At 36.8% G+C, this 23,838-nt stretch overlaps 1 protein-coding gene across 4 annotated transcripts in view; it reads left to right on the top strand.

Annotated features, from left to right (window-relative positions):
* The window catches only part of Atp2c1 (ATPase secretory pathway Ca2+ transporting 1), a 113,768-nt gene extending 90,728 nt beyond the window's left edge, over positions 1-23,040 (top strand). For all 4 annotated transcript variants that reach the window (XM_050139196.1, XM_050139198.1, XM_050139199.1 and 1 more), the window contains 11 exons: positions 57-213; positions 2,446-2,616; positions 3,633-3,730; positions 9,428-9,478; positions 10,503-10,669; positions 12,153-12,221; positions 13,544-13,660; positions 15,250-15,397; positions 15,996-16,091; positions 19,291-19,432; positions 21,208-23,040. In XM_050139196.1, the coding sequence (XP_049995153.1) occupies positions 57-213; positions 2,446-2,616; positions 3,633-3,730; positions 9,428-9,478; positions 10,503-10,669; positions 12,153-12,221; positions 13,544-13,660; positions 15,250-15,397; positions 15,996-16,091; positions 19,291-19,432; positions 21,208-21,338 (1,347 nt within the window). In that variant the 3' untranslated portion in view covers positions 21,339-23,040. The remainder of the gene's footprint in view (positions 1-56; positions 214-2,445; positions 2,617-3,632; positions 3,731-9,427; positions 9,479-10,502; positions 10,670-12,152; positions 12,222-13,543; positions 13,661-15,249; positions 15,398-15,995; positions 16,092-19,290; positions 19,433-21,207) is intronic.
* The last annotated feature ends 798 nt before the right edge of the window (positions 23,041-23,838 follow it).

Here is a 23,838-nt window from a genome sequence, read left to right as displayed (position 1 = left end):
TTCATGTAGGCTATATATACAATGTGAATATAAACTTTGTATGTTTTTCTTTATAGGACAGACCAGAGATTTGTTTTATGAAGGGTGCTTATGAACAGGTGATTAAGTATTGTACTACATATAACAACAAAGGGCAGACTTTGGCACTCACCCAGCAGCAGAGAGATCTGTATCAACAAGAGAAGGCACGGATGGGCTCTGCGGGACTCAGAGGTAAGGCTGTTTCAGCATACTCACTGTTCTGGGGAAAAAAGGGCCTTCTTTTAATTGCAGTTGAATTCCCACTTCACTTCTGAGCAGTCCAGTTCTACTTCAAGTCTCAGAACCATTGAAATTGCTGAGATGTCATGTTCTTATAATTGGGGAACTGGCCCTCAGATGTGGAAAGTCAAGAATATAGCAAAGTATGAACTCTTGAGTTTCTGTGGATCTTCAGTGTTCTTTGATTAGGATTGAGATTTTACTTTCAAGAAGTTTATCTTCTTGGATTTCTGTTACTCTTATTTAGAGTGTGTGTGTGTGCGTGTGTGTGTGTGTGTGAGGGGCAGGAGGCGACACAAATAGATAACACATAAAAATCTGTTTTATACTTACTGTGTGAGTTCAGGAATGAAACGCAGGTTGATAGGGTCTGTAGCAAGTGCCTTTATCTGTTGGGCCATTTCGCTGAAGAATCGTTGATGTTTTTGTTATTGTTTGTGCTGCGCTTCACAATGTAGACTTGAATTATTAGAGGAAAACGTTTGTTTCATAGCGTTTTAGGAAATACTGTGATCTTTGTCTCTTCGGCCTTTTTTCATCTTCCCCCTCTTTTTTACTGTAATGGAAGAATAAAATAGTAAATATGAATGTGTATACATTAAAATATTAATTGATACATGTATGGTTATACAGTATCTTAACAAGGTAGTTTCTTAGAAATGCTGTGGTCATAAACCTTGAAGTTCTAACATATTTTAGTTGGAATTTTTTTTATTGGTGATTATGACCTGATAAGAAGCAACTTAAGTGAGGAAGACTTTATTTTGATGCATAGATGCAGGTTACTATCCATCATGGTGGAGATCCATGGTGGTAGTAATGGCTTAAGGTAGCAAGGTTGCTACTTTATATCATAAGGCAGTGGGTGGGGGGGCAGGATGGTCCTGAAGAGACCCACTTTCTCCATATTCTGAAGGTTCCACAACCTTACAAAACGTTGCCATCTGGGGACCAAATGTTCTAACTCTGAGGGTATGGGAAATATATTCAAACCACGATAGCTGTTTTGTATCAGAGGGCTTCTGTATAAACATTGTCTACTGTTGATCTAAAGAATAGTTGAAGTATGTCTTCAGTGCTAAAGAGTGCTCAAATGTAGGGTAACAATCCCTGGGCTAGTGTCACCCTCCGAGTGTGCAGAAATAATCTCCTTTCTCAGGATTTGGGAGCATGCAAGCTGAAAATCTTCATGTCCTTGTATTGACTTCTGCCTCTATCCTAACATCAGAGGTTACTAGGAATCGCTTCCCTTCATAGTGAAAAAACCTTTGTGGGTTTTGTCTACCACTCAAACAGAAGTAGTTTGCCTTCAGCTTTGATTTTTCAGTCCTCCATAGTTTTTGCTTGGGACTTCGCAGGCTCCCTCTGAGACACTTAGGTTTAGTGTGCTTTTGTGGATGCTTGTTAGTAAGTGTTTAGTCTAATACTCTCCCTGATGGAGGTATAGCCTTTGATTTATAAGGATAGTGATCAGAAGACCCAGAATACTGAGAGTAAACAGAGTGATATTTGGGAAATGAGCCTGACTTTGTTATATCTTGTTGCCCAACGATGACAGAAAGCTAACCATAATGATATTATAGTTATGAGCTCTTAGAGACCTAAATTATGAGCAAGAAATGTTTGTTAATGTTTGGAGGCAGTGAAAACAGACTTTATTGGTATTAATGGTGTTAATACCACTTTATAGATGAAATTTTCTTTCTAGTGTTCAGCGTGTATGAAATTGTGTATATACAGTCTGTGTATAATGAATAAAGCTCAGATGAAGATATGTTAAAAGCTTCCTTCAAAGGAGTCTGTTTGTTCAAATTTGACTTGATAACCTCTCTTTGCCCCTAAATAATGAATGTATTTTCTATAGAGGTTGTAGTTTCTTTGGAGAGTAGCTCCATATGGTTGTTAGGAAAGAATGTTATAATTCTTTTTCATTTGTTTTATATGCTTAGTAAGTAGTTCTTTGGTTTTATCCCTTTTAAAATCTATGGTTTATTCTTTTTAATTTCTAAATAGCTTAAAAGCAACTCTGTATCCAGAACTATTGAACCATAATGTGATAAATTTGAATTGTAAATAATAGGCAGTAACTTCAAATGACATAATAGCCGTATGTGATTATTATCAGCTAAGTTTAATGCTTTCACAGCCAATGCTTTCTGGTTTTGTATTTTATTATTTCCTAAGTTCTTGCCCTGGCTTCTGGTCCGGAACTGGGACAACTGACCTTCCTTGGCCTGGTAGGAATCATCGATCCTCCTAGAACTGGTGTGAAAGAAGCAGTCACAACACTTATTGCCTCAGGGGTCTCCATCAAAATGATCACTGGCGATTCACAGGAGACTGCAATTGCAATCGGTATAACTGAACTGCTGCATTTTGGTTTTCATAAAATACTGCAGTGTATAGTTTTATGAACGTTAGCTAGGAAATATGTTTATATAATATTATAATTATATAATAACTTAGTTGTTTTTGCTCAGATTTAAAGAAAGATTACAGGTACACAGGATTTGAGTTTAAAAAGAATATTAAAAACACATAACTAGCTCATGAAATCATTTGTGTATTTATTCACAGACAGGTAGCTGACTTTGAACTTTATAATCCACTTGCTCACAGGTATAAAACACTAGTTTAGGGATGTGAACTAAAAGTTGAGTTGAGGTTTTTCTTTTTAATTTCAGTAAAACTTTCAAAGCAGACTGGAGCATAAATACTAAGAGGATAGCTTTGTGTACTTTTTTTCTCACCAGAGATGCACTTGTCTGGTTTGAAAGTTAGTTGCAGTTACCTTCAGCAGTGAAAGGTAGAAGTAGCGGAAGTGCAGAGTCTTGGCCTTGGCGCCCGTAAAGCATACATTCAGCATTTGCCAAGTCTGTCCATTCTGACTTTATTAATTTGTGATAGGTCTGGACTAAAGTGTCAACTTTGTTACTGAAAAAGGATCACTAGAGTCATGATACTGGGAGGGTCGATTTTCAGCATGTATTTTCATTTCTGTGCAGCTACCTGACTGCGTGCAACTAAATCTGCCACCAGTTTTTCTGGCTTCAGTTTCTTTGCTTATAGTACATTCTGATTGTCATTGAAATTGAGCTGCTGAGCAGAAACTGATTAGTATAGCTTTAATTTTAGGTTTTGTTCACGTAGGGACAATTCTTTATTCTTAAATTTAAGTAAAAATAAAATACACACGCAGTAATTTCAGACTCACTATAAATTTCAGATAGTTTTGTCTTACCAGTTGTTTGTCTTATGATTCCTTGATACACTTTTTATCTTTAATAAATAAAAAATGTCTAATAAGCATAATTTTCTAACTTTTCAACCAAAGAAATTTAATTATACTTTTTTGTTACCTTTTACTTTAGCTAGTCGTCTGGGATTGTATTCTAAAACTTCCCAGTCAGTGTCTGGAGAAGAAGTAGATACCATGGAAGTCCAGCAGCTTTCACAGATAGTACCAAAGGTGAGCCTGCATGAGGAAATACTGAAGCCCTTATTCAACCTCAGATATTGCTACTGTCTCGGGGAAACTGCTCACTTACAAATGAGACATGCCCACCAAATTTGCTGGTCCAGATTCTGAAATGAAATTTCCTTGAAATAAGCCATATTTCTATTTATGATGAGATCATTATGAAAATGTTATAAAATCATTAACTCTGATCAAAACTGAATTTCCTCTGAGGAGAGTACTGTGGTAATCTAGGACTTGTATGTGTGAGGTAGAAGATGGAGAGATACTGCTACTTATACTTCTGTTTTTATTTTAGCTTGAGTTTGTACTTTTTTAAAAATGAGGTATTGTTTGCAGACAGTAAACCACACCTCTTCTGGTTTATAGTTCTGAGTTTGGACTGATTCGTGGTGTCTCACAAAGTCTTTCCCAATTAGGATATAGAGTAGTTCGCTCCCACCTCTCAATGCTTTCATGACCTCTTATAGTCATCTGCTCCCCTGCCGAGAGCTTGGCAGCAGTGATTCACTTTCTGTTCCTATTGTGTCATCTTTTATTGAGTTCTACAAGAATAAGACCATGTAGTATGAAGCTTTTGAATGCCTTGGAGATGTCACTTGGCTGTGTTGCTGTGTGTCTTAGTGTACGCTACTCTTTTTCTTTCCCCCATTTAAATTGTTGAGCAATGGGTGGACTGTATCTTTTTAGCTCAGTGACAGTTGGATCGGCTCAGTATTTGCTGTCAGTGAATAAAGCTGTGTGTGTCAGTTTCTTTGTGAAAGTTGTGTAAATGCTGGAATGATCATACGGCTTCCTAAGGACTTCACTCAGGTTGGGCGACAGGGACAGCATCCATTTGAAGCCTTGTATAGCATGTGGGTATGCTCCTGCCTCTAGTCCCATCGCCTGGTGAGTGCTCATCTCATGGGGTATAGGAAGACTTGATCGCGGTTTTCCTTTGCAGTCTCTCAAAAACTTGTCATGTTAAATATTTTTTAAAAATATTAATGGCATTTACATCTTGTGAATATTTTTACAAATTATGTTTTTTTCTTATTTACTTCAGAGTTTTGTTTTTGGTTTTGTTTTTTAAGTGTATTATAGCCCTTTTCAGCTTTTTTTTTTTTTCCAGTGTGGCTACAGAGAACTATTTAACTTGATAAAGTCTAGCTTATTAATCTTTACTTTCATGGATCATGCTTATTATTTCTTTTTTAGGAGATCAATCTAAACTATAGTTACAGAGTATTTTCTCCTAGAAGTTTTATAGTTTGGGTTTTTTTCTTTCTTTTTCTTTTTTTTTTTTTTTTTTTTTTTTTTTTTTTTTTTTTTTTACTTTGTCCAGTGATCATTTGAGTTAAATTTTATGTATATTATAGTGGTCACATTTGATTTTATTATGCATGGTATTTGTTTGTTCCAGCAACTTCTGTTGAAAAGGCTGGAAAATTGAAATGCTTTTTAATCTTTGATTCTAATGCTTTTTGTAGGAATTTATAGGAAATAAAGAATAGTGCTGTTTTGTATAACATAGTAACCTTTATAAGCCAGTTTCCCTTAAATGAATTAATTTTATTATCCAAGTCTGCTTTGTAGAATCTGGTTATCACATGTACAAGACACATAGGAAGTTGGCCTCATGAGAGTTGGGCAGCATTATTTTTCCATATTGTTAATATTTGAGTGTATGTATTTATATGTCCTTCAGAATAAGTACTTACCTAGCATTTATTTGGTTAGCAGTTTTAGCTATCTGTTGCCATTAATAATAAAACGTGCTATTTAAAAGCTGCCTTTTGAGAATATGGAATTTTCTTAAATTATCTCAGTATCTTCACTTACGGCTTTTTATAGACTTATGGCATTATGTATTTAGATGCATATATATTGTATATATCTTTATAATACTTTTTCCTGATTAGAAAAAGTCAATAATAGTATATAATTATTGTAAAAGAATTGAACAGTAAGGTCAATTCAAACTATTAGTAACATAATCAAGACACTCAGAAGTTATGTACCCACATATCATTAGCATAATAAGTTAACCCACTGTGACTTTTCAAATACACATTTAACAGAAACATAGAGCCTGGCGGTGGTGGCGCATGCCTTTAGTCCCAGCACTTAGAAGGCAGAGACAGGCAGATCTCTGTGAGTTCGAGGCCAGCCTGGTCTATGAAAGTTAGCTCTAGGACAGGCTCCAAAGCTACAGAGAAACCTTGTCTCGAAAAACAAAAACAAAAACAAAACAAAACAAAACAAAAACCAGAAACATAGATTGGACATTATATATTCACAAGCTTAATACTCATTTTATATAATTTCAGCATTTCTGAAATCACAAATTAATGCTAGAAAATATGCCTTTAATGGCTCTGCTATATTTTGTGTGGCTGTTTACTGTGCATGAATCTCTGAACACTTGATATATGTATTTATAAAGTCATTTTCTTAGTGAAGTTTTAGTTTATGTATTTTTACTGTGAATAATGTTTTAATGATAATCATAGCAACCAGGAGTGCATATATTATACATATCTTATTTACTCTAGTCACCTTCTAAAGGTTGGATCACTTAAAAATTTTCAAGTAATTAGTAGATTTTTGTTAGCTCAAGTTTTGATTTTCAAAAAATTTAGGAAATAACACTTAGTCCATCTCTACTATTTCTAGGGGTTTTGACAAATGAGTATTTACTTTGTCAACCATTAGTTTTATGTAGAGCTGTCCCGTTGCTTTAAGAAATCCTTGGTAGTTCACTTGTTCCTCAGACTTTCAAAAGTGTCATGGGGTTGATTATGTCATAAGTCGCCTTTTCAGGCTAGCTTTTTAGACTAACCTGTATACATTTGTTATTTCACCAAGCCCTGGATTGAGAACTTGCTTACTATGATTCTTTTGTTTAGAAATGGGGTTTCTCTGTGTAACTGTGTTCCAGGCTGTCCTGGAACTATCTCTGTAGACTAGACTGGCCTCAAACCCACAGATCTGCCTGCCTCTGCCTCCTGAGTGCTAGGATTAAGGATGTGTACCACCCACCTGGCATCTGATTCTTCCTTGATGTATATGATGGTGACGCTTCATTTTGAAGGGCATCTTGGCTACTTCCATTTTGGGCAATTATAAAGTCTGGCTGATGTTTTAGAGCCAGTGAGAGGGGATAACACTGATCCTGGAGCCCATGTCTGCTACTGCGAAATGTTCACCATCTTTTACTTTGTAGTTCCGAACATTACTGTACATGCAGGTCTTGATACAGTTTCTTTTGTAGACCAAATTCCTGAATCTAAAGTGATTTGACCAAGGTTCAGTGCACTGAGAGACCTCTTAAAACTTACTGCTGAACTGTCTTCTGAAGAGATTTCAATTTATATTTTCACAGTTTGTACTTCATGCAATGGTGTTGAGTTCCTAGACTTCCAGTTGTACTTTCTCCATCTTCTAGTAAACTGATTGGGGATGTGGTTGCCAGCAAATATCACTGTTTTGTTCAGCCAAAATTAGTTTAATCAAGCTGTACCCATTTGTGAATGTTATTTCCCGATCTAGAGCAGCACAAACATTTTCTTTGTTTGAGATTAAAGGGAGAAAGTGTTTACTTATTTGGATAGGAGCTTCCATGTGCCTATTACTTATAGTTTATTTATGAATGAACAGATCTTTCATTGGCCTCTCCCGGGGTATGGGCTAGAGTGTACATTACTAAGTGGTTGTAAAATCTATAGTTAATTAACCATTTTCCCACTAGACAGCCTTCTTTCTAGAGCTGCCAGCCTTGCGTTTGCCTCGTCTTGTTCCCCTTCTGTTTCCTTGATAAAACATTTTGGAAACGAGCCTAAAAGGTATTTAGAGAAGGAAGAAGCAAATTCAGAATTGTATCATTAGCCTGGACAGATGACATCATCTTTCTTTTCCAAATGGACAGAGTGTTAATGACGGCAGATACAGGGGCGCTATTCTAAAGAGACTTGAATCAGATAAGCTTTGACGTCAGGTTATTGAATAGGTTAAATGTATTCAACTTAGAAGAGGAATGCTATAACACCCTGGGACTTACTGTGTTTAAGTGAGTCTGTTCTCCAAGTATTGATATTTTAGTAAGCAGGACTGTTTTTCCTTTCCCTTTGCCCCCACCCTTCATCTTGTGTTCATGAAAACCTCTGACAACTGGCAGGTTTTATTTCATCTGCTTTTGTTTCCAGTTAATTTGCAGAGCCTGTTTTCTTAGTGTGTAGATAAAAGTGTTCTAAATTATTAGCCTACTAGTTTTCCCACATCTTAACATCATGTAATTGTTTGTCATTTCCGTATTTTATTTTTGTGATTCTGGGGAATATATTCCAACCTTTTAGCTTCTATATGTGGAACTGTTCACTTACCTAGAACCAATTAGAAAGCAATATGGAAGCTGATTTGTGCCTGCTTTGTGAAGTATTCCTGAAAGTTCTTAGCATTTTCCATTTGTGATTTATTTTGGATTCTGTCCCGTTGTCCATAGATAGAACTGAGTGTCCTTGTTCATTCTGTTTTCTGTTTTTGATATTAGTACTTGTTTTTGTTTACTCTGTTAACAAATCCTCACACTCATGGTTTCATTTTCTGTAGTTCACCTACAGCTTATCCAGTACATCAGTAGGAAGTCTCCTAGATTTGAGGACTGTGACAGGTTGTTCTAATCTTTCAATCTCTTTTTTCATGAACCTCTTTTTTAATGTTTTCCTATTTTCTCCCTGACTTCCTTTCCCCATCTCACCCTGTCATTTTATGCCATTCTAAAGAACTGTGAATGCTGACCACAAGTTCAATTCCCAGAGCAGTGCTAAGCGGAAGAATGAAATGCCCTTGAAGAGTCCTCCTGAAAATGTGGAGGCCTTTTGTGGATTTTTATTTGGTGTTTTCCCCAACCCCAGTATTTCTCTGTATTCTTTTCTTTTATAATGCGGCTTTCCACTGTCTGTTCTCCTCTTCCTCATTTCTACTTCCAAACCACAGTGGTTATGTTTTGTTCTTTAGTCACTGCTGCTCCCTTTTGCTAGACTGGGAAACAAATAATAAAATTCAAAAGATTACTTATGATTTGCAACATGGATGCTTACAGTTAGTGAGAAGTATGAACTGATATGACATTCATTACTGGTTTTATGGAGGAGGATGCCATGAAGCTCCCCTTTCTCACTTCCCCACTGGGACTGTGTGAGAGAGGTGTAAGGGCTGGCAATGTTACAAAATAAGGTGAAAGTTAAGGGTACAAGACTCACTATTCTGGTTGGCATTTGGCACGGTGATAGGAGTACACAGAAGAGTTATGAAGAGATAATTGTGATCATTAAGTAGCTTTGAATTACAGTTGAAGAGAGGCTTATGTATTATTCCAGATCAAGAGGGGGCACCTACATCACACTGTGAAAATAGCCCCTCAGACATTGGGAAGCAGCCATTCTTCTCTGAGACACACCAAAGAGAAAAGCAGTTCCTGTTGTACACTAGTGTTGTGAGGACACACATGTTGAGATTATGTTTCTTATGATGAATATACCCTTTTCTTTGGTAAAGATTGAATCCCTGCACAAGGTAGGTATCTTGGCACATAAATGGCATTAACTAATTTCAGCCTTTGTGCCAGACTAAATTGTTAAAAATGTTACTTAGAAACACTGGCACTTGTTAGCATCAGAGATTTTTAGTGTGTCTGTGTTTTAACAGGTTGCGGTATTTTACAGAGCAAGCCCAAGACACAAGATGAAAATTATTAAGGTGGGTGTCTGACAACTAAATTATTTTCAATTCTCTTTACAAAATGTTGCTACTTTGTCTTTTGTTCATTACAAAGAGTATGGCAAAGTTTTAGGGTATTATGAGACAAAACGGGTATAATTCTTTAAGAGTTATACCTTAAAAGAGATGGTTGGCATATAAAGACATAGAAGAAAGCTATTAAGCATTTTCCAGTACAGCCTCTTTAAACAGAGTGTAGACGTGTAATATAGCTGGGATGCATAGTGATAGACACTGTGTCAGTGTAAGAAAGATGTTTTATAAGAGTGAGCGGTATCAAGAAGGCTTATTATTTCCATCAGTTCACTAACCAAGCTATGTTTTCAATAGATAACATGCTCCACAAATTAGTGAGCAGTGTGTTGAACGCCAATACCACTTGCATGTCACCAGGCATTAGCAATGTTTTAGCACCACCTGCTGTATGTATGATGCATCATTTCCTGGAATATTTTTATGTTCTGTTTAATTGTATAAATCAACTGGAATTTTATCCAACAGATAAGCAGATTTAATTGTTACATATAGTAGCCAGACATTGTATAGTTGAGAACTTCTGAGTTTTGAGGTTGTTAATATCTTAGGATGGGTTATTTGTAGGTAGGAGTGATAGGGCTCTCCTGAGTATTCTAGAATGTTTAGTATCATCCTTAGCTCCTACCCAGTAGGTACCAGTGCCATCCTACAACTTAAGATAGTCAAAATGCCACCAAACGTTGTTAGATGTTCTCTGGATAATGAAAATACCCCTAGTTACGAACCATTATATAGTTAACTGTCACATTTCAGATACACATTTCTCTTGGTTGGGAATACTATTAACAGTATTTTCTAAGATTTATTTTATAAAGACTTTGATGTATTTAAGTTGACCAAAAAAGTGGTTATGTATTTTTTCTAATCTTAATTATGTAAAAAGTGATTGATAATATTTCCTTATCCTTTTATATAATTTCAAAAAATCAGAACAGTTCTCTCTGCTCTTCTTTTCTGGCCCTCTTAGTCTCTCCAAAAGAATGGGTCAGTTGTAGCCATGACAGGAGATGGAGTAAATGATGCCGTTGCTCTGAAGGCTGCAGACATTGGAGTTGCCATGGGCCAGACTGGCACAGATGTTTGCAAAGAAGCTGCAGACATGATCTTGGTGGATGATGACTTTCAAACAATAATGTGAGACATTGGTTTTCCTTGCCTACGTGCATCTCACCTTCAGATAATTCAGTTTGAAAAGAATTAGCAGGATTGGGCAAACTAAAATATGATTTTGTTTTGGAGAATCTTGCTTTATGTAGTTGAAGAGAAAATTATTTGTGTCAGTGGAACACACATAACAAATGAGAAGACTGTTCATTTAAGGAGTATTTACTGAGTGACAGCCACGTGTCATGTTTTTCTGGGCATGGAGTGATGGCACAACAGTGACCCTTCTTGCAGAGTCTGTATTTTAGTTAGGTTGAGGTTATGGAAGACATACATGCAGCATTAAAAGTTAAGTTAACATTCATGAATATTTTTATATATTAGTGCGTGTTCTTGTTGCCCTTTGTTTTCATGAGACAGCATCTTAGCCCCGAATGCCTTTGGTAGTCCGTGTTTTCAGTTGATTGAGATTCCAGGTTAATGCTGGTGGGGGAGGTCATGTGAATCTCACTGTCCATAACTCCCCACAGTGATGAATTCTAATGAGTCCTGCCATGCTTTATTATCCAAATATGGCCTAAAGGGGTTCACTTTGGAGCACAGGACTCTGCATATGCCAACTTTTTGCAAGAAGAGTGGTGTTTTTGTCCCCCATTTATCTAAAAATCTTGGAGGATGCAGTTGTTTTAAGAATTCACCTTTCCCTAGACTCAACCAAGTAAATCCGAGAATTCCTAAGTAAATCTTTGTAAACCATATCTTTAAATTCTTCATAGTTATATAGAAACAATAAATAAATTTCATAATTCTTATATAACTCAATGCCATTTAATTTTTGACATGTTTTAATTTAACCTACTAAGAAAAATGAGCTATGAAGGATATAGAATGTCATTGTTTTATTACCAGAAATATATAGAAATCTCTCTTGTGTGGAGAGAGGTAATACATGTTTTTTTTAAAGATTTATTTTTAATTACATGTATGAGTATACATAATGGTACAGGTGTCTCTGGAGACCAGAGGTGGTATTCCTCCACAAACTGGAGTTACGGATGGTTGTGAGCCACTTGACATGGTCCTGGAAGTAGAGCGCAGGTCCTCTGCAGGAGCAGCATGCCCCTCTCTCAGTGCTCAGCCATCGCCATCTTTCTAGCCAACTTTTTTTTTTTTTTAAGAGTAAGAATTTGGGGGAAAAAAAAAGAGTAAGAATTTGGGCCAGGCTGTGGTGGTAATATACACCTCTAATTCAGCACTGGGGAGGCACAGGCAGGTGGATCTCTGTAAGTTCCAGGACAGCCTGATCTGCAGAGTGAGTTCCAGGACAGCCAGGGCTACACAGAGAAACTCTTATCTTGAAAAACAAAACAGATCCATCTTTCCTACTCTTACCTAATAATAATTTTTTTTAAAACATGCTAATTATTATTTAGTTGGAAACTTAGTTTAGAAATGTTTTCATATGGGTATATTTTATATGGTAGTTTCTTATTTCATTATTTTTAAATTTCAGGTCTGCAATTGAAGAGGGTAAAGGCATTTATAATAACATTAAGAATTTTGTTAGATTTCAACTGAGCACGTAAGTTTGCAAGAACTTTTGCCAGTGGGTCTTCTAGAGAAATTATTTGAGAAGTAAAACTTGAGCAGAATGTCTAGAAACTTCCTACTTATATTCTTGAAGATTGCTTATAAGTAGTTTTCTAAAAAGAAAAAAGTATTAACAGCTATGAACATACCGTTTAGGTCATATTAGATGCTCTCAAAGGGATGATCTAAAGTATATAATAGGAAATGTATAAATAATAGGTAGATATTTTGTCATTTTATATTCGCCATTTATGTAAGTGACTGGGACCTGGCATTTGAAGGAGATCCTGCAACCCGACCAACTCCCAACTAAAGGATGCTTGCATAAACCTTTGGGATTTATATAATTGGTTCTGAAATCTAAAAGGGGATGTGTCAAATCTCAGTAATGTTTCTTGGTATCTTTTTCTAAAAATAAAATAGGTTTTCTCTAGTCAAAGTTGTTAAATATTTTTGAAGCTGACTTTGTGGTAGGTCTAAAAATCCTTCCTTTCACCTGGGCTTGGTGGCACATCTGTAATCCCAGCACTCTAGAAGGCTGAGGCAGGAGAATTCAAGAGGCCTGGTCTGTATTACTTAGGTGAAAGCCTCTGTCAGGGTTAGGAGGTCTTTGTATTTTTGTTGTTGTTGCATAAGATTTTTTTTTTTTTTTTTTTTAGAAAAGTCTTCTGTTAAAATACTCTTAGCTTGCCTGATAGGTGGCTCTCATTTTTTATTGTATCACCTGGGAGACCAAGTAGATTGTTGTTTGAGGCAGCCCAGTCTATACAGCAAGACCCTGAGCTGCAGAATCAGACTCACTTTCAAAAATTTCCCTTAGCTTCTTAACAAAATATTTATATGAATGAAGCATAGCTCAATTGAATTAATAGGATTTCTTTAAAATATGTAGAACATGATTTTTTTATGTAGTGAATATGTTCGTTAATGTACCTATTTCTGTGTATACATGTATGTACTTACATGTGGAGCCCAGATATTGACATTGGATTTTTTCTCAGTCATCTCCTACCTTAAGTTTTGATGATATGTCTTTACTGAACCTGGGTTCACTGATTAACCATTTTGCTCCTCCAGCAAGTTTCTGGAAACTTCTTGTCTCTCCGTCCCCAGTACTGGGATTGCAGGTGTGCACCACTGTGCCCCTAACTTTTCACCTTTGGTTCTGAGGATCTAAATCAGGTTATCAGGCTTTTACTCAGAAAATATTTTACCAGCTGAGCTGGTTTCCCAGCCCTAGTAATATGAGGCTTAAGTGCTCATAAAATGTATAAAATTTATTGTGCTAATTTTTAAATGACTCTTTCTCAACAGGAGTATAGCAGCATTAACTTTAATCTCATTGGCTACGTTAATGAACTTTCCTAACCCTCTGAATGCAATGCAGATTTTGTGGATCAATATTATTATGGATGGACCGCCAGCTCAGAGGTAAGAGTTTCTTCATGGATGAACTGAAAAGAGAAGGCAGCTGTGAGTAAGATCTGTCAGACTTTCATCATGTACACTTTCCAGCAACATGCTTCTTAGGGATTGTCACGTCTGCATATCATTTATTCTCTTTGATTGCCCATTCATTCAGCATAGATCTGATTGTTTACATTGTCTCAGGTGCCAGCTTTTGGGTCCAAACAGATCATGGAACAATTGCAGTTCTTTCTTGTTTTTTGGACAGAACTGGATATAATGGAGAAATTTTCTACAGTCAGTTTGAACACATTAACAATAAACTTGATCACCACCGATGCATTGATGTTGCACTATGGGAAGGAATCAATGCCCCCCCCCCCGTCATTGTTATTTAACCAAGAGCAAGCCAGTGCTTACAGTATTTACATTCCTTCTTCATTTTTCCTGTGTCTTCTGTTTTATGACAGATGTATGAATCTGAGAATCTCTGCCTGCCTGAGAGTTGTATTGTGGTCTGTGTATCTGTGTTTGTTATATCTGTCCCTAATAAAGGGCTCTTATTGAACAGCACAGAATGCTTCACATGTGGAAGGAATGGTGGATACTTTACAGCAATTTTAACTAGAGTTTTATAAGGAATTAAGTCACTTACTCCAACTGACCCGGATAATAGACACTATCAAGCAATATCCTAATGTGTGTCCAGCATTTGTGGGTATTCATTTTATAAGGTTGCTTTCAGCTCATTTGCCGTTTCCAGCAAATGGTTATAATACACATGAAGACACGTATGCATTACTCTGGGTCGGAGCATTGCAAAGTATGTAACTGAAGATTACAGCTACGTATTAGCTCAAACTGTAAAAGTTGATTACATGGGAAGTCTAAGACAAGATTGGTTTTGTTACTGTTCTCTTAAACGCAGGTTATACATGCTGAGTACTTAGTAGGATAGCAGTTGTTACCTTACCTCAAGGTGTATTGTTAACTCTGCTGAAGTCTGGCAGGAGTTCCAGGCTCTTAGTACAAAGGGGATACTTTCATAATACTGCATCAACACCATCTCTCCAAGTTTTATGTCTGAATTTTGTTTAAGAGCCTTGCTAAAATACATGTTCAAATATTTCAGTGTCGTTTTTAATAGTATGGTAATTGGGTGATATCTGTCATGGTCATCCCAGTAAATCCTCCTAATCAAAGACATCCTTGCATGAACTATATCATTTCCTTGGTAGGTTATGGATTTGAAAAATCAATTTATATGTAAATGAAATTGGATGGTCTTTTGAAAGTTGGCTATCAATTGTCTGTCATACCTCGCGCAAAGCATAAGTGTAAGAATTCAGAAGATGACAAAATCAGTAGTCTTCCTGCCCTCTCTCCCTTTCCTTCTTTTCTTCCCTTCCTTCTTGCTAGTAGTTAGTACTATAGACATTATATCAGCATGTCCAACAGTGATAGTTTTCAAATAATCATGGCCAGTATTTTCTTTATATTCAACATTTTATTTTTAAAAGAAAACATTTAGTTTACTAGATAATTGAAGCTAGTTAGACTATGAAAGTGAGTGTAAACATTTCAAAGTACTTTATTTGTTTTCTCTTTTTAAGCCTTGGAGTAGAGCCAGTGGATAAAGACGTCATTCGCAAACCTCCTCGAAACTGGAAGGACAGCATTTTGACAAAAAATTTGATACTTAAAATACTTGTTTCATCAATAATCATTGTTTGTGGGACTTTGTTTGTCTTCTGGCGAGAGGTATATTCACTGATAAACTGCTGTGTTACCATGTATCTCTGTAGTAGGATTCTTAGTTTTTTTGGTGTGTTGTACAGATGTTTGGCAAGTGAAGAGCCTTCTGATTGAAAAATACAGGTTAAGGAACTATAGTCATTAAGTATATAGTAAAGTATCATGTGGTTGGAAATTTGGGAAAATCAGAAAATAAAATCTTACATGGCTGTGTTAAATAGTGCCAGTATTTTAATTTCTGATACCTAGCCCATGAGAGATTTTTTTTTTTTTCGAGACAGGGTTTCTCTGTGGCTTTGGAGCCTGTCCTGGAACTAGCTCTGTAGACCAGGCTGGTCTCGAACTCACAGAGATCCACCTGCCTCTGCCTCCCGAGTGCTGGGATTAAAGGCGTGCGCCACCATCGCCCGGCCCATGAGAGATTTTTTAACTTTCATGTAGACTGTATTTATTCACTAAGTGGTTTATAGAAAATTCAGATAGTTTTTAAGTGTCCTGTTTGGACGGAAGCTATTTCATTTTGAAAGCATGTAATGTTAATGTTTATCCATTTTATTCTGCCGCAAAGGGGGGAAAGAGGTCATTTTGTCTTTCTTCTTGGCAGCTTCGAGACAATGTGATAACACCACGAGACACAACAATGACTTTCACTTGCTTTGTGTTTTTTGACATGTTCAATGCATTGAGTTCCAGATCTCAGGTATGCTTAAATGGTCTTCACCTGTTTGAGAAGAACCCTTTTATAAGGAAGTAGATAGATTATAAATATTTTAGCTTTGGTTTTGTAGCCACAGATTACAGTACCACACATTTTACTATAAAGATGTTCTATGGTCAACAATAACGATGGGGTTTGATCTCAGAGGAGATCTGGTCTTTCTTCAGTTATTAGCTATAGCTATAGAGTAGCTTTAGGCTAACATCTGTCTTAGATAGGGTGCCAGTTGCTGCAACTAAACACCATGACCAAAAAGCAAGTTGGGTAGGAAAGGGTTTATTAGGCCTATACTTCTACAGTTTTTTCACCACTGAAGGAATTCAGTACAGGAACTCAAACAGGGCAGGAATATGGAGGCTGGAGCTGATGCAGAGATTATGGGGGAGGGGAGTTGCTGCTGTTTACTAGTTTGTTCCCCATGCCTTGCCTAGCCTACTTTCTTAGAGAATCCAGGACCACCAGCCCAGGGATGGCACCACATACCATGGGCTGGGCCCTCCTCCATTGATCAATGATTGAGAAAATGTGGTACAACTGCATCTCATGGAGGCATCTCCTTAACTGAGGCTTCTTCCTCTCTGATGACTCTAGCTTGTGTCAAGTTGACATACAAAACCAGTCAGTACAATGTCTGAACATAGGACAAACCTCACGGGCTGTAAAGATAATATTAGTCTCATTTTAGAAAGTCTTGTTAAAAGGATGTTTGTTGTTCCTTACATCTGTCATTGTGTCAACGTTTAGATTCTTATTTTTTTCTTCCCGTGTTGTACATTAAACTATGTTTGCCATTTCGATAAAGAATGCTGTGCCAGCACCAGAACCTCTGGTCCTCCTGAGAGCATAGTGTCCTTGAAAACCAGTTCTGTGTACACGGCATTCACTGCAGCTTCAAAGCTTTATACACTCTGGTTTCTCTTTGGCTTCTAGGAGTCTTTTACCCTTTGAAGGCCTTAGTGCCCCCCCGCCCCACCCTGTTTTTGTTTTTCAAGACAGAGGTTCTCTCTATAGCTTTAGTTCCTGTCCTGGCATTCGCTCTGCAAACCAGGCTGGCCTTGAACTCATGGAGATCTGCCTGCTTCTGCCGCCTGAGTGCTGTGAATAAAGGCATGCACCACCACTACCTGGCTTGAAAGCCTTAACCCTTGATGAGTCCTTGACTGTATCTGTTAGCATCTATTATACTAGAACTTTCCAAGGACAGTGATTTATCACTAATTTAGACTACTTGTTTTAGAAACTAGTACTTGTGTTTGTTATGTGAAAGGTGGTTACCTTTTTCATATACACATAATTAGGTGTTTTTCTTGAGAAAGTGTTTGAGTTTGTCTACTTTAGTGAATGGTTAGAAAAGAGTTCACAAAATATGAATAAAATTTATTAATATTTTGGAGGTATTATCTTAGTCGGTGTTTTCTTGCTGTGAAGAGCCACCACGACCAAGGCAACTTTTAGAAAACATTCAGTTGGAGGCTTGCTTACAGTTTCAGACTTAGTTCCTTCTTAATCATGACAGAGAGCATGGCAGGTATGGTCCTGGAGAATAGCTGAGACTACATCCTAATCCATAAACGGGGGGCGGGGGGGGGGCGGGGGACAGGGACACATGCACAGAAAGCCCACCCCTAGTGACACACTTCTCCCAATAAAGCCATACCTCCTAATCCTTCTCAAGTAGTGCTAAACTGGTGATTAAACATTCAAGTATATGAGCCTATGGGCCATTCTTATTTAAAGCACCGCAAGTACTCAAGTATTTTTCTTTTTATGGACTCATTTTTATAACTGAAGCTTCTTAGTAAGTGTCCTTTTGCTTTTGCCTTTGTTTCTTTCTTTCTTTTTTTTTTTTTGAGATGATTACCTCACTGTATGTCTTTGTTTGTTCAGCCTTTCATTGAACCTGGAACTCACAGATTAGTGAGATTGTTGACCAGTGAACTGATGTGTGTATATATGAGAGAGAGAGAGAGAGAGAGAGAGAGAGAGAGAGAGAGAGNAGGGAGGGAGGGAGGGAGGGGAGAGAGAAAGCCTTGGAGTCAGGCAGGGAGACACCATGTTGCTACCAAGGAGATAGACGCCAAAACTTTACCTGGTAGACCACAGCCTTGGGGAGATACAAAGAATAATAGAAATAGGCTAATTTAAGATGGAAGAGTTAGTTCACAAGAAGCCTAAGCTAGTAGGCCAAACTGTGTTGCAGTTAATATAGTTTCTGAGTAATTATTTCGGGTCTTGGCGGATGGGAATGAAAAAGCAGCCTCCACCTACAGGTAACCCTTGAAATCTACCTGTCTCCACCTGTTGGGGCTGGCTAAGATTATAGCCAGTACTCAGTCCTGGCTTTTCACGTTGTGGGTGGGGATCTAAACTCCCCAGTGTGCAATTTTTTTTCTTTAATTTTAATTAGAATGTAATTACCTCTTTTCCTCTTTCCATTCTTCCCTCTAGTCCCTCTTATGTACCCTTTCTCCAACTTTTTATATACTCTTCCTTTCAAAGTGGTTTTTCTTTATTGGCTATTATTGTGATGTACATATATGTAAAGATATAGATATAGTAAATATAATCTGCTAACTTTAATTTTTTATTGTTTGAGAATTTGATATGTTCATATAATGTGTTTTGGTCAGATCTACTTCTTACTCCCTCCTCTCCAAAGCCTCCCTTATTGCTCCCTCCCCACTTCATTTTTTTTTCTTTTTTTAAAATACTCATTGAGTCTGCTTCTTGTTGCCCATATACACATGACTGTAAGACTCTCTTCCTGAGCATAGCTAGGTTATCTGGGGAAAACTTACTCTTTTCCCCAGCAATCAGTTGTCTGTAGCTTTCTAGCTAGGGTTGGAACTTCATGGACCCTTTTCTTCATGCTGGGGTTTAGCTGGCTGGATCTTGTCCATGCAGTCAGACCTGCTTGAGTGCATGCTCAGTATCCTTGACATGTGTGCAGCAGTCCTGCCATAGCCAACAAATGCTGTTTTGCTACAGACATTCACTACTTTTGGTCCTTAGAATCTCTTTGCCCTCCCCCCATAAACTCCTTGGAAAATAAAAGTTGGATTAGAATTTCCTTTAGTCTTTATGGTGTTGGCATGATAGAATCCAATGATACCGGTTATTTAGACTTGAACAAACTCTAATGACCAGGGTGGAATAATTAGAACTCTCTATTTTTCAACAGACCAAGTCTGTGTTTGAGATTGGACTCTGCAGTAATAAGATGTTTTGCTATGCAGTTCTTGGATCCATCATGGGACAGTTACTTGTTATTTACTTCCCTCCACTTCAGAAGGTTTTTCAGACCGAGAGCCTAAGTATACTGGGTAAAGAAAATGCTGTCTATGTACAATAGATGATTATTGTATTTTCTAATGTGTTTATCATAATAAAAAGCTATTTTAAAATAGGAAATAGAAAAGCAACTGCCTTTACTTGTAACAAATGAAATGTTTGCATTTCAGGATATTCAGAGGAAAACTCATTTTCATTTATTCATTTATTTATTTATTACATCAGTTGTTATAAAATCATGTTTGGTGATTTTGAAATACAGCAACTCACAAAACTTGTAGATTAATTGTAGTTTATATTTCAATTTATTTTAAAAAATTCAGGACATTTCTTTCATGAAATGAGAGAACTATACTTATGCTTATATTAAATCAAATTGTTCTTAAAACTTAGTCATTTTTAAATAAACTTAATATTTAATATTTCACCATTCTCATACATTCTTACTTGATGAAATCTCAGTTTGATCCAAGAGACATTAACTTTTATAATGTTTCTGTGGAAATTATTCTTCTTTCATATGCATTAAGTACATGGTGCAAGACTAGCTATAGAGCTCGCTGGTGATGTTTGGCTGGCAAGCTAAGGCGCTTGGTCTTTTTCTTTTTTTGTTGTTTTGTTTTTTTTCAAGCCAGTCTTTCTCTATGTAAGTAGGGTTTCTCTGTGTAACAGCCCTTGCTATCCTCTCTAGACCAGGTTGGCCTTGAACTCACAGGGATCCACGTGCCTCTGCCTCCTGAGTGCTGGGATTAAAGACATTGCCACTACCGCTTTGCAGCCCTTGGTTTTATCTTCAGCACTACAAACAACCACCTCCATCAGATGCATCAAAAATTAATGTTCTTAAGTATGTGGAGAGTGTATTTGGAAATGTGCCTTTATTTTTTAATTTTTTTTTTATTTTTTTTTTTTATTTTTTCTTCCAAGACGGTGCTTCTCTGTAGCTTTGGAGCCTGTCCTGGAACTAGCTCTTGTAGACCAGGCTGGCCTGAACTCACAGAGATCCACCAGCCTCTGCCTCCTGAGTGTTGGAATTGAAGGCTTGTGCCTGCCCTATTTCTTAGACTTTTTTTAAAAGTTAATTTGTGTATTTATGAAGTGAGTTTTATGATTCCTATTTTTTTTTGGTATAAGTTGAAGTTTACCTTAAAATTTGAGCTAGTTTAATTTTAATATTCTATTTCTATATTCGTATTGCTTCCACTTTTTAAAAAGCAGAATTTTCAAAGCACAGATCCATTTTTTTTAAACAAATAAGAGTAGAGATTGTGTGACTACTATTAGCAGACAGTCCTAGGTTTAGAAATGCAGTGTCTAAAACTGTCAGTCAGGCCTTGTTACTACTGCTTGAAGAGTGCTTTGTGAAAGACCTGTCCTATCAAATAGGAAACCCTTGATGTTGCTATTAAAGTCACTATGTGAACTTAGGATTCAGAGGAGGTGGCCTGGAGTCTGGGTTCTGGCTCTGACTGCTCTGTTAGCTGTGTGACTTTGGGCAGTTTATTTGAGCATTCCCTTCCATACATGTTCTAAGGTTCATCATTGGTGTGTGTTGTGTGCAGGCGCTTGTGCTGCAGCCCCCGCACAGAGGTCTGGACACCCTCCCTCGTGGGTTCTGGGTTGAACTGGGTACTCTAGCTTTGCTAGCGAGGCTTTTACCTATGGGCCACCTTGCTTGTCCTCCATCTCAGCATTTTTAGTTCATAGGAATAGTCTACCACATGAAATACTTGAAACAGTGTGTTTTAATACATAAGCTGCTGCTGTGTAAGAAGAATTGTAAAACTCAGTTTGTTTTCTCTTGCAGATCTGTTGTTTCTTTTGGGTCTTACCTCGTCAGTGTGCATTGTGTCTGAAATTATAAAGAAGGTTGAAAGAAGCAGGGAAAAGATCCAGAAGAATGCGAGTTCGACATCATCGTCTTTTCTTGAAGTATGATGCATATTGCATTTTTTTAATTTGCAAACTAGGAATTGCAGTCCAAGGATCATTTAGAAGGGCAAGTTCAAGAGGATAATGAAGATTTAAGGACTTTTTAACTTTCCATTGACTAAAAATGAACATTAATGTTAAAGACTTGATTTCAGCCTTTAACCTGTTTGGTAGTCCCAAATGAAATTATGCAGCTTTGATAACATAATCCTTGATTTGAATTGGCTTTGCAATTGAGTGGAACTTTGTAAACATATGGGCAAGTACTGAATTAAAAATACAGAAGACAAAACCTGAACCACCTTCTGCACTTAAAGAGTTCTAATGTACAAATACACTGTCTGTCTTAGATGGATATAAATATTTTTTTTTATTTTTAAATATTGTACTATTTATGGTGGTGGGGCTTTCTTACTAATACACAAATAAATTTAATCATTTCAAAGGCATTCTATTTGGTTTAGAAATTGCCAGGAGTGCCATATCTCAGCTCCCGTGTTACCTTTTTCCTGCAGTATAAGCAGACTGATACTTTGTGCTACCATTTTTGTATTTTACGTTTTTTTTTATTTTGCACAGGATATGACCACTGTCTGATCACTTTCTTTTCTTTCTTCTGTGACTGAAAAGCATATACTGCGATTGAAGTAAATGTTTGCTCTTCTTTGTAAGTCTAAATGGTTGTTTTTTTGTAGTTGTTTTGTTTTTCATAGAGATGTGAGTCTTTTAATTCTAGCAGAATTAGTTCAGGGCTGTCATTGGTATTACAGTTAGAGTAATTGTAGTTAACACACAGTCATAGAGTAAAAAACAAGGCCGGGTTGGAATTTATGACAGATTATAGTAACACGTCTTTGTCTCCATTTTATTTTAATATAAATATACTTTGTCAATATCATTTTGTCATTCCTTGCTCATAAATCAAACACTTCAGCTGAATAATTAACCTTTATTACTGTTTCATATGTATATTTTTAAGCCTATTTCTTAGAGAGTATAGACTACTATACTTACAGAATAAAAAGTCCCAAACTCATATAGATAGTATATGAACCAGGATGTACTTGGGAGATCCTGTGCTGGCCTTGCTCCTCTGAATTTTCTAGGCAGCTGCCTTGGCCTAGAGTGTAGCACAACCCTGAGTCTGTTCCTTCTACTGTTTGTTTGTGCTCTGTCTTCTATTTCTCTGGGCATGCTTTGGAAATTGATGGGTTTGCTCTGTGTAATACCATCAGTTTTTATAAAAGCTTGACAAAATAAAGGTAAGTGTTAAGTTTTGTATTTCATAACCTATCAGAATAAACTGTTCCTGAGCTTGTTCAATGTTAATGGTGAATGTTAACACTGATGTGCTGTTACTGATAGGAGGAGTCTGTTGTTTGAGTCCTTACTACTGAAGCATGAGTAGACGGAGCCGGAACGTCTGCACTTCGTTCTTACTCTTTGAGGCCGAGCTGTCATGTACATTGTTCTGTCTGATTAGATGGAACATGATGTCATTGTCCTATCAACTCTCAGAGGTTTGATGTCTCATACCTAAATTTTATAATGGTTTTTAGATTCTGTTACAGACTTGAAAAATACATTAGAGTGCGTACTCAGTCTTCTTTGTTTTACATTAGAGGCTGAGAACATAACTCATGAATGTGCCTATCTTCTCACTTGGTTTTTGAAGTATAAAAATAAAATGATTTTTTTCATAAGTTCATTAATGACTTCCCACTTAGTACTGTTAATAATAAAGTTATGTCTCTGGATGCTGAAAGATACAGAAATTTTTATAGTTTTGAAAAAATATTAAGTGTGTAATACAGATTCAGATTTCAGTTTTCTAAATTCTATTAGCCCAGATTAGTGTGGATTCCTTCATTGTGTTAGCACCTAACTTTTAATGTTCACTCATTCTCCTTGTTCTGGTTCTTGTCCTTGGCTGTATCTTTTTTTTTTACCCCCATTAAGACTACTTCTTTAAGTTATTCAATTCCATAGTAGCTAGGCTTCAAAGAAAAAAGAAATGACCTTGACATAATGGACCATTTAGGTAGACATCTCAAATGCTAACGTCTGAGCATACCTGTGCTAGGTACTGGAGTTCTGAGGCAAAGTAACAGTGAAGTTGTTCAACCCAAGGAACCTGGGGTATGGGATCTATCCAAAGGCATTAACTACCTCCATGAGGATAAGACATGTTATGTTGTTCTTCACATTTTACACTCACTCACTGTACATCTGGTAAATGGTGATTTTTCTGAGGTTGCTTTAATTTTGGATCTCTGATGTAGTACATAAGCAAATTTTTCACTGAAATGAGTCAGTAGCATCAGTAACTATCTGGTTATGAATTAATTAACATTACACTGCTTTCTGCCTGTTGCCTGGCAATGTATGTACAGTTTGTTTGGCTTGTATAATTCATCCAAAAAGTGTGCTAAATTGATCAGTTTTTCATTCAGTTTTTATTTAGTAAACTGAATGTACTAGGAATACAATGGCATTCTTGCCCATC

Source organism: Alexandromys fortis, unplaced genomic scaffold, assembly GCF_014885135.2.
Source record: "Alexandromys fortis isolate MF-2015 unplaced genomic scaffold, M_Fortis_MF-2015_v1.1 scaffold_36, whole genome shotgun sequence".
NCBI lineage: Eukaryota > Metazoa > Chordata > Mammalia > Rodentia > Cricetidae > Alexandromys > Alexandromys fortis.
The sequence above is the reverse complement of the archived record's forward strand: the minus strand, read 5'-3'. Positions and strand labels throughout refer to the sequence as shown.